The sequence below is a fragment of the Symsagittifera roscoffensis genome, chromosome 4 (assembly GCF_963678635.1).
Source record: "Symsagittifera roscoffensis chromosome 4, txSymRosc1.1, whole genome shotgun sequence".
NCBI classification, from domain to species: Eukaryota; Metazoa; Xenacoelomorpha; order Acoela; family Convolutidae; genus Symsagittifera; species Symsagittifera roscoffensis.
Genome location: NC_087065.1, coordinates 11,815,117 through 11,827,972, shown reverse-complemented (window position 1 = coordinate 11,827,972; position 12,856 = coordinate 11,815,117). Strand labels below are relative to the sequence as shown.

Sequence of the window (12,856 nt, the reverse complement as noted above, 5' to 3'; positions counted from 1 at the left end):
GAAGCTTAAGATGAGCAGCTATTCGCACGGGATTACTCACTATAAAAACTCTATATCACACTCAATATCTAAATTTAGCATTTAAACTGATATTGGAAAACTTGTTCTTTTAAAATTTCTGCCAGATGGCATTTTTATTGTGAATTGCCGATAGAATTTAAAAAGCACACACGTTAACTCTCCACATATTTGTGGTTCAATTGAATTTCACGCTGTTGATCATCACCAATACATCAAAGTTGCGTTAGTTCTGAACTTGAACATAAGTCTAACTTCAGTACTATACAACTGAAGTATTACTAACAACCATTTATACTAGTTGCTCAATAGTTAGTGACACACTAGATTAGAACTGAGTGTACAAATCAAGCGATCGACCATGGCAGAGCTCAATTTGTATTTTGCATCAAAGTTCGATAAAATCATCGTTCAAGCAAGTTAGTATTCAGCATTAATTTTACCAAGAAGTGGAATTATCTGTCCTAAGAGCCTCTAATTACCCATGGCTACGTGAGGTTAATTAACTGACTACACATTTTTCTTAACCAGCGTTTCATTAGAATTTATAACTCAATTTCTTGGAAGTCTTACAGCATCAAAAAGCATGATGATTGATCAGAGAAATCCGAAAACATCGCGAGCTGATTGCACTAGCGGTTGTAGAAAACAAGCGAGACTCTATATTTCGCCCAAACACGAAGGAAGTTTCCAGAAATTTTCATCTGTCATTCGCAATCGGTCAATCATAACTTACTTATTACTTACCGCTTTTCTTCTACAAAACACAACGCCAATTGAAGCTACCGAAAAAGTTCCTAACAATGGTCCAGATTATTCGACATCCGAAAATTCTGAATCAAAAAATTTAATTGAGACAAAATTGGGAATATATATTTTAGTTTTAAAAAACAGAATCTAAACGAGTATTTTCACTACAGCGCTGATTTCATTTGGACGAACGAAAAAACCAAAGTGGAATTTTTAAAGGCCAATTTCTCAAACTGGGTTCAAATAACAAACTTTGCTCCCATCACTTTTTGACGAAAGGCAACCCAAATTTTAAAAAGACGTGTTTAAAATTTCTGATTTTGATTTCAAATATTTAACAGACTCATCTGTTCAATAATTTAAATCAGCACTATACGCTCTTTAACACTCAATAAAAATTAAACCTTATGATTTAAAACCTGAACTGAATTTTGAATGTTTCCATGACGCGTATCTTGTTGTTCCGAACACCCCCTAGGTCGAAGAAATTACGTTGCAGACAAGGTGACCACTTTAATTCGGACAAAAAACAGACCGAATCGAATGGAAAAAAAACAGACCAAAAACAGACTAAAAACAGACCAAAATCATCAATCTGCAAGTTATGAAAAACAATGACTGCAATCAACTTTAAATTGAACTTCAAAATTAAAATTAATTACACAAATTATTAATTACACGGGCAGAAACAGAGTCAATACATTCCTACAAGCGGGCTTTCTTTTTCTGCACAGCTGCCAAAACGATTGGACCAAAGACGATATACGCAGAAAAACAGACTTCGCTAAAAAACAGACCGAAAACAGACTGAAACAGATCAGTCTGTTTAAACAGACTAAGTGGTCACCCTGGGTGCAGAGTGTGTCTGTTTTCGTCCCTATTTTGACTACCTCAAAGAAAACTCGTAAGAGTATAAGAGTGATATCTTATTAAAGCCCTTTTGGCTGCATTTGGATTGGCAAAAAATCATGAAAACTCTTTATAACAAAAACAAAATGTCCAGTTTTTCGCGACACTGACGCGTTCTTTCAAGAATTTTTAGCGAATCCAAATATAACCAAAAACTTTTTCATATGATAGACACTTCTAACCTTACGAGCTTTCTTTGAGACTTTCAAAATGAAGGCGGGAAAAAATACAATACGCCATAGTTTCTTCTCTATAGAGGGGTGTTTGGACCAACAATAAAGGCGTCGTAATAGCAAAATTTGTTATTGATTGTGAATGAGCGTAGAATACGCATTTAAATTTACTGAATAAATAAAACAGAGTCGGAAACTTTGAACACGTTTTTTTTCGGGCCTGCTTTCGACAAAAAGTGATAAGAACCAAATGTAGAAATAGTTTTAAACTAAATTTTACAAATGAATTTATATCTAATTTCTGCGATTTCTATCTGTTTACCCTTCCAGACTATTATCAACAATTCAACCCATTATCACTAAATAAAAAATAACCATCTAAAAACAACACTTATCACTAACTAAAAAAAAGCAATAAAACAAAAAAGGTCAAACTAAAACTTTTCATTTTTTTTGCATGATTTTCTTCTGAATGATTTTAATTTAAAATCTCACGTGGTGGGGAAAATCAGCGCTACTTGCACGATAACCAAACATCCTTCTTTCTACTAGGCACTATTTCTACAATACGTTTTATCAACTGTTTAATTATTTTTATTTTCACTGAACGAAAGTTATTTTTCAAATAAAACCACAATTTAACCTCTTTGAACACTCAGATGTCTGTTTTCTGTTTTCCGTGTGGAAATAGCCCCTAGAGTACCCCGTCGGAATGAGTTAAACTTCAAGTTCAAGGACGACTACTACGACTACGAGTATGGAGAGGGAGATGAGAGGACTAGAGTGGAGACTGTATTCAGATCCAGACACTTCATGCCCCTGTTGCAGCCGAGAGAGGAGACATGTTTCACTGTCAATCTCAAGAAACACGACACACTCACTGTGTCAATGCAGGTCAGACTGATCAAAACAATCTTTTTTGAACACCTAAAATTATATTTCAATTACAAACTTTTAAAAACAACCGTTCAGAGCCAAATTTTTGAAAAAATATAATTACCGAATACACAACAAACACCGAATACAAAACAAACAACAAATGTGGGATGAACCATTGAGGATTGAAAAGAGAGGGGGAATGCACTAACAGCAAAGGAACAAAGGAGCACCAGAATTGGGAAGGCAAAAACGTAATAAACAGCACAAGACTAGATGGCCCGACTGACAATCATAGTGGCGTTTCCTCTCATGAGGCACACTGAGAGGCTCTGTAGAAGGCGAACTGGGGCAACACGAGCGTCACGTAAACCAGAACGTCTGGCATCAGCGAGGATAGCAACTGACTTGAGGGTTTTGATAGCTAAAGCGGACCAACCCCCGAGCGTTTCGACTGCTAACGGGAAAAAACTGATTCCTTGTTCCTCACAGTTTTTCTCGTGTTTCGAAAATTTGCGGTCCTCAGCAACTTCCAGGGACGCCTCGGGGGTCTCCGCCGCACGAGAGAGAAGAGATAACTGAGAAAAAATATAATGGAAAAAAGTTTCACAGGAAGTTTCTCCGTCACTGTTTTGACAAAATCAGTTGATATACAAAAAAGATGAAATCGATTCCAGGTTTTGAGAGGCGGGGATGGTAAGCTGTGGCTGTTCATCCGAGACCAGCAGACCAAGAAACACCTGGATCCTATGGCACCCTCCAAGCAGACCAGCAGACAAGTCAAAACACCCCATGATGGTGAGAACAGCGTTAGTTAACGACTCCAAACAAGAAGTATTTCAGCCACTCCACCTTTACAAACTATTCAACTAATACATTTCAAAAAGTTTTTTAATGATATGATTTTTTTCCACGAAAACAATAAGTTTCCCTATTAGTTTTGCAATTGAGTTTTCCAATTGCAAGGAGTGCTTTTTTTGCAATCAGGGCACAAAATATAATGAAGTTGGTCAATTGAATCAACAAAAAATTGGGATAAAGATGAACTCATTTGTGTCCAGGTAGTTTCGACATCTGTTTGAGCAACCGATGGGGTGCATCCTCGCCAAAAGTGGCCTCTCTTGACATTTCCATATACCAACAACCAGACACTGTAGTTACCCCCACGGGCATCGCAGAGGCTGAAAATTTAGAACGAAATGAGGGGAGTTCAAGTGTAGACACTGAACAAGATGATCCCTTCAGAGCAGGAGAGGAGGCTGAGAAGAAAAAGAGGGAAGAGGAAGAGAAAAACTACCTCGTCAACCTAGACGCAATCAAGGTCTGCTTTACTTTTTATTTGGAGCAAAATCAAGTAATCGTAATTTTAAAGGTCGATTTGTCTGGATCTGAAGATAATTCAAAGCAAAGTCATTATCATATAATTTCTTCAGTTTCACTCCAGACGCGGTTGAATGAAAAATTACGATCTGGTTAATATTCCAAGACAAACTTTGTACCGCTTTCAGCTTGCCGCGATAAAAAAAACTGCCTTGAAACGTACTCAGACTATTTTGGTCTGGCTATACAGAATGGTTGAAAAGGCTTCATCATAGGTCTGGCTTTATTATTCGGATTCAATTATTCCAGGTTCACGTCAGGTCACTCCAGATGAAGATCGGTCGGTCTCGAGTGGCAATCATGAGGGCCAGATCCTTAGTAATAAAAGACGCTTTCTTCCAGTCAGACCAGCAAAGATGGATCAACTCACTGTCCACTTTAGTATGTGTGTGCATGGTAGTGGTATATGTATCCGAAGTGTACCTTATTCGAAGATGGTTCAGCGACACTCGAGGACCTGCTAAGAAAGTGTACAGGGATACTGGCATGCGGATCGGATTGTAAATATTGAGATTAAACCAGCAATAACTTAAAATGATTGGTGGGAAATAAACTAATTTTATTAATATATATGTACACAATATAAATTCAGTATAACGTAAAATCCCTCTTAAAACGGCAAAAGACACTACTTCGCTGGTGGAAACATCCAGAAAAAAGAAAAATAAAACTTCCGCTAATTATTATCAAACAATTCGTGTGCAGTTGGTATCAAAAACCAACAGATACAGGGACTATGTAGTAGTAGTAGTAGTAGGGCTTTTGTGCTCGTAGCACAAGGGGTTTCCCCCTTTCAGTTTTTCGTTCTATAGTGAAGTTTTGCTTCTACAGTCATTCATTGTGCAATCGCAAGCAATTCTCCATGTGCACTTGTTCATTTGTTCGTAGTCCTTCTCAAACTGAACTATACTGAACTATAGAAGCTGCGCCCCAACTCAGTATAAGCGTAGTGTTATCCAAGGCACTGTACACAGTGTTTTTAGGAGTACATCTAGCTGGGAGCAATTTGATAAGGCTATGGAAACTAATAGGGCGCAATGGCTGACAAATCAGTACCCTGAAAATTGTTCCGCAAAGGTGGCTTCAGACGCCTTGTGCAAGATCATCGAGGGTAAAGGCAAGCCCCTGGATAGTGACAGGGGTTTGTCAGTTCAATCACCAAAGGATGAGAAGCCCCCAATGCTGATGGTGCAATATAGAGGTAACCAGAGCCAATATTTTGCTAACAGGTTACGAAAATTAACGAACGTTCAAGTGGTTTTCACCACAAGAAAACTACAATCATGTTTACCATCACTGAAGTCAGCATTTTCTAATGACCTCAAGTCAAGAGTGGTTTATAAACTGTCATGTAGTGGATGCACTTCCACCTATGTCGGACAAACTGTTCGACATTTGACCACTAGAATTGAGGAACATAAGAAAGCAGACTCACCGGTAGGCCTCCACCTTCAGCAATGCCAACTTGAGGGAAATAGCGCAGATCTTAGTTGGGAAATTATAGATAGGTCAAACAACCAAACAAAATTGCTAACACTAGAGGCAATACATATCAGGAAAGAGAAACCGGGCTTGAACACGCGCGATGAGTTTAGGAGCAGGGAGTTAACACTGAAAATTTAGTCCCAAAATATTTTTGGTTTTTTATTCAAAACGTACATGTCTAAATCGAAATTATGACTCAGAAACTTCCAGACAAATTAATTTCAAAATGTTTAATTAATTTTAGAGGTTAAAAGTATTTTAATCTTAATAGTAATTTAGAGGTCAACTGTGATTGGCTAATTTTTTATCATGATGGTTTAGAACCAAATTGTATGTGATTTATTGTAAATAACATTTGTAAATTGATGTTTTATCGTCATTTAGAGTAGTTTATTGTAAAAATCCTGACGATGCACATAGTTGCGAAAACGTTTGAATTTTACTTTTTAGCAAAAATTTCTTCAAACAATTCGATTCATATTTGTGAATTTAAAAATTATCTGGGAAATTTTGTTGGGAATTCGGAAAGTATATGTGCCATTCTGCCAGATGGCACAGCGCAACCTTCCGGTGACACGAGAAAAAACGAATAAAGGCCTTATTAACGAAAAAGTATTGCGAAGGATGGTAGGAATATTCTGGAATTTTTATTTTCAAAATTTCGATTGAAAAGTGAATATTTCTGAGAAATACACAAAGACGGCCATTTTGACGAAAAACGACGAAAAGTCAGAACAACGCCAAATATTGTGAAAAACGGTCGCACAAGAGACGAAAAATACGAAGCCTCTTATCGTGGCAACAACGCACGATAAGACCCTTATCAGCGGATTTTAGCGGAGAAGGAAGCTTCAGTGGGGAAGGAATATACCACGGAACCCTCCCGGGACACAAATTGGAAGAGATAAGAACGTTATCGCAGGAAGGTTACGGAAGCGGAGGCTTGGTCCCCCAGAGACTGTTTTATGTGAAGGGACTGTATAAAACTGAGTGTATAGCTACTTGGATGTCGTGAAACTTTAAATTAACACCGGTATTATTTGATATTTTAGAATATGAGTAGCTAGAAAGAGGAAAGGGTCAATCCATCACCAAAGGATTTAATATAGAACTTTCACACAAAAACATGTTAAAATAGGTTGTTCGAGCCGTGTTTTTAATGACAATCACGTAGTCTGAGGATCCGAGACTCAGCTATGTGGTTGTGTTCGCATGTAAACGAAAGCTGATCAAAAGTCGTTTGACTGATGGCCTAAAAATAGTAACTTTTTACTTGGCCCTAAACAGACCAGAAAATCAACTGGCAAGGTCGAGACGGTGAAAAATGAGTAGGATTAGGGTAACTGACGCCTGCCAGTCGTTAATCGGTACTTTTTCTACGCTCCGTCGCTGTGTAGTATTTGGGCGAATGTTACATAGACGTTTTTATGGCGCTCCTGGATGGGCCTTTCAAAGGCATAAGACCATCATGATCAGCAAGCGTTTCAGCGACGAACCCTCCGCTCCGGGCGTATGCCCGAGTTAGAGGCCTTAATGACCGTTATTGTACTAGGGGGAAGGTGCGTACCCTCCGTCTGGTACTATTTAGCTTTTTAACGTAGTTAACACCAAAAATTCCGGGGGCCGGAGGGTTAGGTGGGAAGTCATGAGCCCGCTTGTCCCAAGGTCCCGGGACCAAAAACAATTAAAGAGAAAGCGTAAAACCAAACAAAAATAGTGTATAACCAACAAAAAGCCAAAAACAAATTTATTTGAAAACAAAAAAGTACAAAAAACAGTAAAAAATCCAAAAAAGACCAAAAACAGTAAAAAACGTAAAGTGACAGTTTATATGTTTTTTCCGGACGAGATGTGATCTGACCTTCCTATTTGTTGTTGTTTCAGATTGATTTATATCGTTTCTGATAGAAAGATTGTGTGTTTTGGTGAAGGGTTGGATACCCTCCCTCGAGTGTAATTTGAGTGTTTAAGCACGTTAATGGTGATTTTGCCGGTGACCGGAGGGTAGAGTGGCAAGCTGACCGACGTGTTCCACACTCAACAGGGACATAGGGACAACATTCACAACGACTGTTGGGTATCGTTGAAGCAATTTTAGTATCGTTCGGGTACTATTTCATTAAAACTTAAGTGGTGGGGGGCACGATTGGCGCGGTCCGATTGAACCCTCCATCGATTACAAATTTCCGAGTTAAGGGTCTTAATTCGGGTATTTTGGTGAAAAGGAGGGTATAGTACTATTAATTAACGACTAATAATAGATTATTGTCCTTACTATATATTACTTATCTCCTATTTAGACCCAAGAAACACCAAAATTTTGTCGAAAATTACTGATTTTTGACAAACTATAGACCCCCAAGTTTTTGGATATCCGAGCTTTTCCGAACAGCAAAAAGCTTTTATATAGGGAGTAGCTACCTAGTTCGATCCCCCTAACTAAAGAAACCGCGTGAGAAAAGACTCAGTAGAAGTTGGAAAAAACGAAAATTTTTCGATCAAGATTTTGATAGTTTTCTGAATTTTGTCAATCTGTTTTGGGGATCGAGTTTTTGAGTTTTTAGAGTTAGAGCAATAAAATTTTTTGTATTAAGAGCGTGCTAGCATAACGTGCTCGGCTGCCAGTAAAATTTGCGAGTGACCCTTCGATTAGCTCCGTGGATAGAGCTAACGACTTAAGGATTGGAAAAGGAAGGAATCGGAGGGTCCAAATTTGATAATTATTGGCCAAATTTTTGTCTCCAAACCAATTTTGATCCGGTTTTTTGCACTATTCCAGTGCCGTACAGGGCTACTACGCTCGTTTCAAATATTTTTAGGCACTTTCGATAGGAATTGCGGAAAGAGTTTCTCAGAACCTATATAGGTGGTGAAAAAAGGCCATTTGGACAAACACGTTTTTGGCAATTTCTCAAAGACTAGCCAACCGATTGGGATAATTTTGGTACCATAAGTCGACGTTTTTGACCACTTTTTCGGACCGCAACTGTTTTTGGGTTGATAATTGCGGAAAAGTAAATTTTTTTTGAATTTGTTGGTTCGGAGGGTCCAAATCGTAGGTAACCCTCCGAGCGGCAGAAAATTTTATCAAAACACCTTTTTATCTAACTGGGAAGGTTGACCGTGTCAGCCAACCTAGTTTTAAGTCAGGTGGACCACTTTTGGAGACTTTATCGCGGTAACATAACCTTTTTTCTTGATTTTTGGGGAACCCTCCGAGACAACCCTCCGGAGTCAGCCAAACCCCTTAGCAACCCTCCTTAGTGGAAAATTTCCACGAGATCATCGAAAGAAGTTAAGACAGCCCCCATAGAGAATTTAGCTTGTTTTGACGCTTCCTGAAGTTAATTGAAGGTCCTTCTAAGTGAAGCTCAGAAGTTTGAGAATTTTGGAGGTACCCTCCGAAGTAACCCTCCGGAGCATATTAAGCATCTTATTGACCCTCCTTAGTAAATTTAAGGGGACCCTCCGAAGTAACTTGGGTGACTAAGGTACCCTCCGAAGTAGGCTAAGTGTCTTAACAACCCTCCGAAGTAACCCTCCGGAGTGTCTTAAACCTTCTAAACAACCTTCCTTGTTAGAAACTTGAGGAAACCTTCTGTGGCAATTTGGGAAACGGAAAATATCCATTTAATTAAAATCGTATTAGGATATTAGGCGTGCTTATTAGGATCATAAGAGCCCATTTTGACCCGGAAATTCGTGATCAACTTTGGATTCTAGATAGGGTGTATCAAAAGTACCCGAACAAAATTTTTTTTCTGATTGTGATTTTGGTTGTGTGGTTGCCTTGAGCTACTTAATAGGAAAGTTCGGGCAATCCGGGAACAAATAAAGGAATACCTCGGTGAGTGTATTAGGAAAATACACACTCACTTGAGAAGAAAAGTTGTTCCCTACTCTCGTGCACTTGGAGCAGTCCGGGTGTGGGAGAGCTTTTTCATAGACTTTAGAAATTTTCGATCAGAGGTTGCCTTGAGCCACTTAATAGGACAGCTCGGGCAATCGCAGGGCACCTAAAAGAAGACCTCGGTGGGTGTATTAGGCAAAAACACACCCACTTGAGAGGACTGTGTCCTTGGGCTTTGTTCTTTCAGATCGTTCCGATTGGGGGAAGTCTTTTTCTTTAAGACCAAGTTTTATTGATCTGTTTCTGAGTCATCACCGCTTTTTGTCAAAGATTGTTTAATTTTAACAAAGCAGTGACTTGATAAATTGTGTGGCGATAAATTGATACTGACAAAAGGTCGCTGTCACCTGTAGGATATTCTTATCTGATTACCTATTGTGTTTTGTGTGTTGATTATATCTTGTGAAAATTTTGTGATACTGTTATACTATACGACAGGGTTGAGTTAGCATTATATCAATACTGAGCAGGCCCTGTGTGTGTGTAACTCTAACTGAGTCACTAAGATTGTCATTGAGAAACTTAAGAGACACTCTTGATACTTACGAGATCGAGGAGGCAGCGTTAAGTAATTTAACTTGAATTTGTTTGCGGTACGTGTGCGTCGCCATTAAATCATACGAATATTGTTTTTTGTCACAAAGCATGCAGCGCAGGGACTCGTTAGGATTGACTACTAAGATTCCCAGGCTGAGCAAGGGCAGCACGCGAAGATTTAAAACTAGGCGTAACCAGTCCTCGTTTAGCAGCGCCTCCGACGTGTTTGCCGAAACCGAAACGACTAAAGGTCAACCTGATCTTTCAGTGAGCGAAATGAGATTGAGGAGCGAGAAAAACCTCGATGGCGATCAAAGGCGGAGCGCCGAAGCCGGAACTGCGAGCGAAACACTTGTGGACCCCTTTGACGAGGGAGAACACACGCTCATTCGACCCGACTTTGAGCCGAGCGAGGACCTCGAGCGGGAGGAAGTCGAGAGGACGGAGGAGACCTCGGAGCGTTCCGAGGTCGAGCCGCGAGAGGAAGTGTTATTCAAGGGAATGTCCAAATCGGAGACCAAGAGTCATAGGTGGAGGGGAGAATATTCACATTCGGCTAGTACCCACTCATCTCTGGCCAAGCAGAGCAACAACGCGATGATGTCGAGTATAAGCCCGAGTGAAGAACAACCGGGTTCAAAGGCCAAGAAGAGTTGGAAGTCTTTGTACGACGAGCGCATGGCGTCACTACCAACTGTAGGTTTAACTTCCAGTCATGACTACCCGGAGATAGCCCATCCGGATGTGAACTTCACACCGTGCCCAAGGAACGATATGAGCAGGAAGGCGTCGTCAGCCTCGCCGACCAGACCCATGTCAGATGGGACAACGATGGGAGCGTCATCAACCTTCGACAGATTAATGACGTCGATGAGCAAACAAAAAGGCGGTGCGTCATCAAGCACCAGGCTGCAGCCGCAGTTGACCTCATCTTCTCTGGGACTAACCCCGTCATTTGGGGCCACTGGCGACATAAGTGACATGTTCGCTGGCGTAATGAATGTTCTAGAGGAACTGAGACGGGACATGACTAAAAGAATAGATCAGGTTGATGAGAGAGCTCACAAAGGTCAAGAGAATCTGAGAGACGAACTAACGCACGTGAAGTCGCAGGCGAGGGTTGATCAGGCTCAGTTGATTCGCAACACCGATCAATGCCTGGCGGAGAGCCTGGCACAGGCAAACAAGGAGTCATACGAAAGAGAGGCTAGGATGACCAGGGAGATCGAACGATTGTTGAACGATCATGATAGTACCTACGCCCACACGATGACTAGCCTGGAGAAAAGGTTAGATGCAAAGTCTGACTTAATGATGCGGAAGCTTGACGCGATCCTGAATGGGAGCAATTGGCAGGAGCGTTCCAACCCAAGGGAGCGCTCACGCCATGCGAATGATGTAGATGGTACAGGCAGCAATGCCAGAGCCCAGCAAGGCTCGAGAACGAACTACGAATCTAGAAACAAGGAGCGGCCAAGGGCAGCCCCGTCTAGGCCTGGCTGGACGAATCCAGTCCCGCCAGAGGCAGATGCCACCCCGGAGACGAGGTTGCCAACTGTGCCACAAGTCAGTTCAGTACCAGATCTGACTACAGTCTCACAGGACACAACGATGTATGCCTCGATGTTTGAGCCTCTGAATAGATCTCTCGAAACATTCATCACCAAGCTCTCGAAGTCAACCGAGAGAGGAGAGAGGTCAAGAAGGACACTGAAAAAGCCGAAGTCATATAAAGACGAGTCAGACGGCTGCATTGATACTTGGATAGAGGTGATGAAGTTACACTTTGAGGATCTCTCCAAGAAACAAGAGTGCAGCGCGCTGACGAGCAACCTGGAGGGTACTGCATTAAGTTGTGTAATGGCGAAAAGAGCCAATGAGAGAGACAGCGCTCGCAAGATATTCGACATCCTACTGAATCGTTTCGGCTCTGGAGTACAAGGGCACCAGGCCATGGTGAAGTTCGAAAAGAGGCGTCAAAGAGATGACGAATCCATAGATAAATTTTTGGACGACCTTGAATTGCTTAGGAGGAGAAGCAACCCAGATGAGAGAATATCCGAGCGAAACTTGGCGATTGCTTCGAAGTTCATGAACGGAGTAAGGAGTGAGGAGTTGAAGACGATGTTGGCCACACACTTCACCCTGTCGCTTGACCAGGTACCCACGCCGACGATTTACGTATGAAGTCACGCGAGTATTTACTCATAAAACCGAGGGCGCAAAACCGTTACAGCAATTATGGCAACTATAGCGGGACAAACACTGGTGCGAATTCCAGTTGGTACAAACCTCGCGATGACATGGATAAAAGGAGGTCATGTGCGAATTGTGGTTCGATGGACCATCACGTTTCCGCGTGTTCTGCATACAAACAGAACATGAAGGCGATAGGCTACTTTCTCGAGGACGCCGACGCGACCGACGAGGATCATGAAGAGTACGTCAGAGGGCTCATCATGAAATATGGTCCGAGGTGTTTCTTCTGTAATTTAGAGGGACACTTCAAGTCGGATTGTACTCAATTTTGGGATGCAGTAGCGGACGCGAAACATCCCCGCCACGAAGAGGCGCTTTCGGGTGTCAAGGCCAGTCGAGCACGTCTGATGAACGAGGCTGAATCTCGGAGGAAGGAGACAACACCGAGCACCTTCACGACCAAAAAGGTAAAGACACTGCCTGACGAGGTGGTAGCCTCGAACCTCGAAGCAGAGTCGTCTAGCCCACTCAAGGTGGATTACGGCCTGGCGGCAAGGACAGCGCTGCAGAATGTCAAACAGGACCTAGCCATGAAAGAAGTGGAGCAATGGGTAAGGTC

The 12,856-nt window shown here is 41.4% G+C and overlaps 3 protein-coding genes across 4 annotated transcripts in view; all 3 read left to right on the top strand.

Annotated features, from left to right (window-relative positions):
• LOC134845160 (mucin-19-like) overlaps nucleotides 1-12,856 on the top strand; it is a 581,930-nt gene that overhangs the window by 127,268 nt on the left and 441,806 nt on the right. The gene's annotated exons all lie outside the window — the stretch shown is intronic.
• LOC134845161 (ubiquitin-like-conjugating enzyme ATG3) overlaps nucleotides 1-12,856 on the top strand; it is a 426,844-nt gene that overhangs the window by 127,259 nt on the left and 286,729 nt on the right. The window lies entirely within an intron of this gene.
• On the top strand, nucleotides 206-4,679 carry LOC134844403 (uncharacterized). Of its 2 annotated transcripts, none has more exons than XM_063861065.1 (5): nucleotides 206-437; nucleotides 2,542-2,744; nucleotides 3,404-3,524; nucleotides 3,788-4,047; nucleotides 4,356-4,679. In XM_063861065.1, exons 1-5 carry the CDS (start codon nucleotides 380-382, stop codon nucleotides 4,608-4,610), a joined length of 897 nt encoding a protein of 298 aa, XP_063717135.1. In that variant the 5' UTR covers nucleotides 206-379; the 3' UTR covers nucleotides 4,611-4,679. The 2 variants fall into 2 exon arrangements, with proteins under 2 accessions (XP_063717135.1, XP_063717134.1); XM_063861064.1 differs by having other exon boundaries at nucleotides 206-824.

Bases quoted from the DNA above. Each gene is read 5' to 3' on its own strand.
- LOC134844403 (XM_063861064.1), top strand. From the start codon at position 605: ATGATGATTGATCAGAGAAATCCGAAAACATCGCGAGCTGATTGCACT. The intron at 2,745-3,403 runs GTCAGACTGATC...AATCGATTCCAG, and splicing joins CACTCACTGTGTCAATGCAG to GTTTTGAGAGGCGGGGATGG. The intron at 4,048-4,355 runs GTCTGCTTTACT...CAATTATTCCAG, and splicing joins TCAACCTAGACGCAATCAAG to GTTCACGTCAGGTCACTCCA.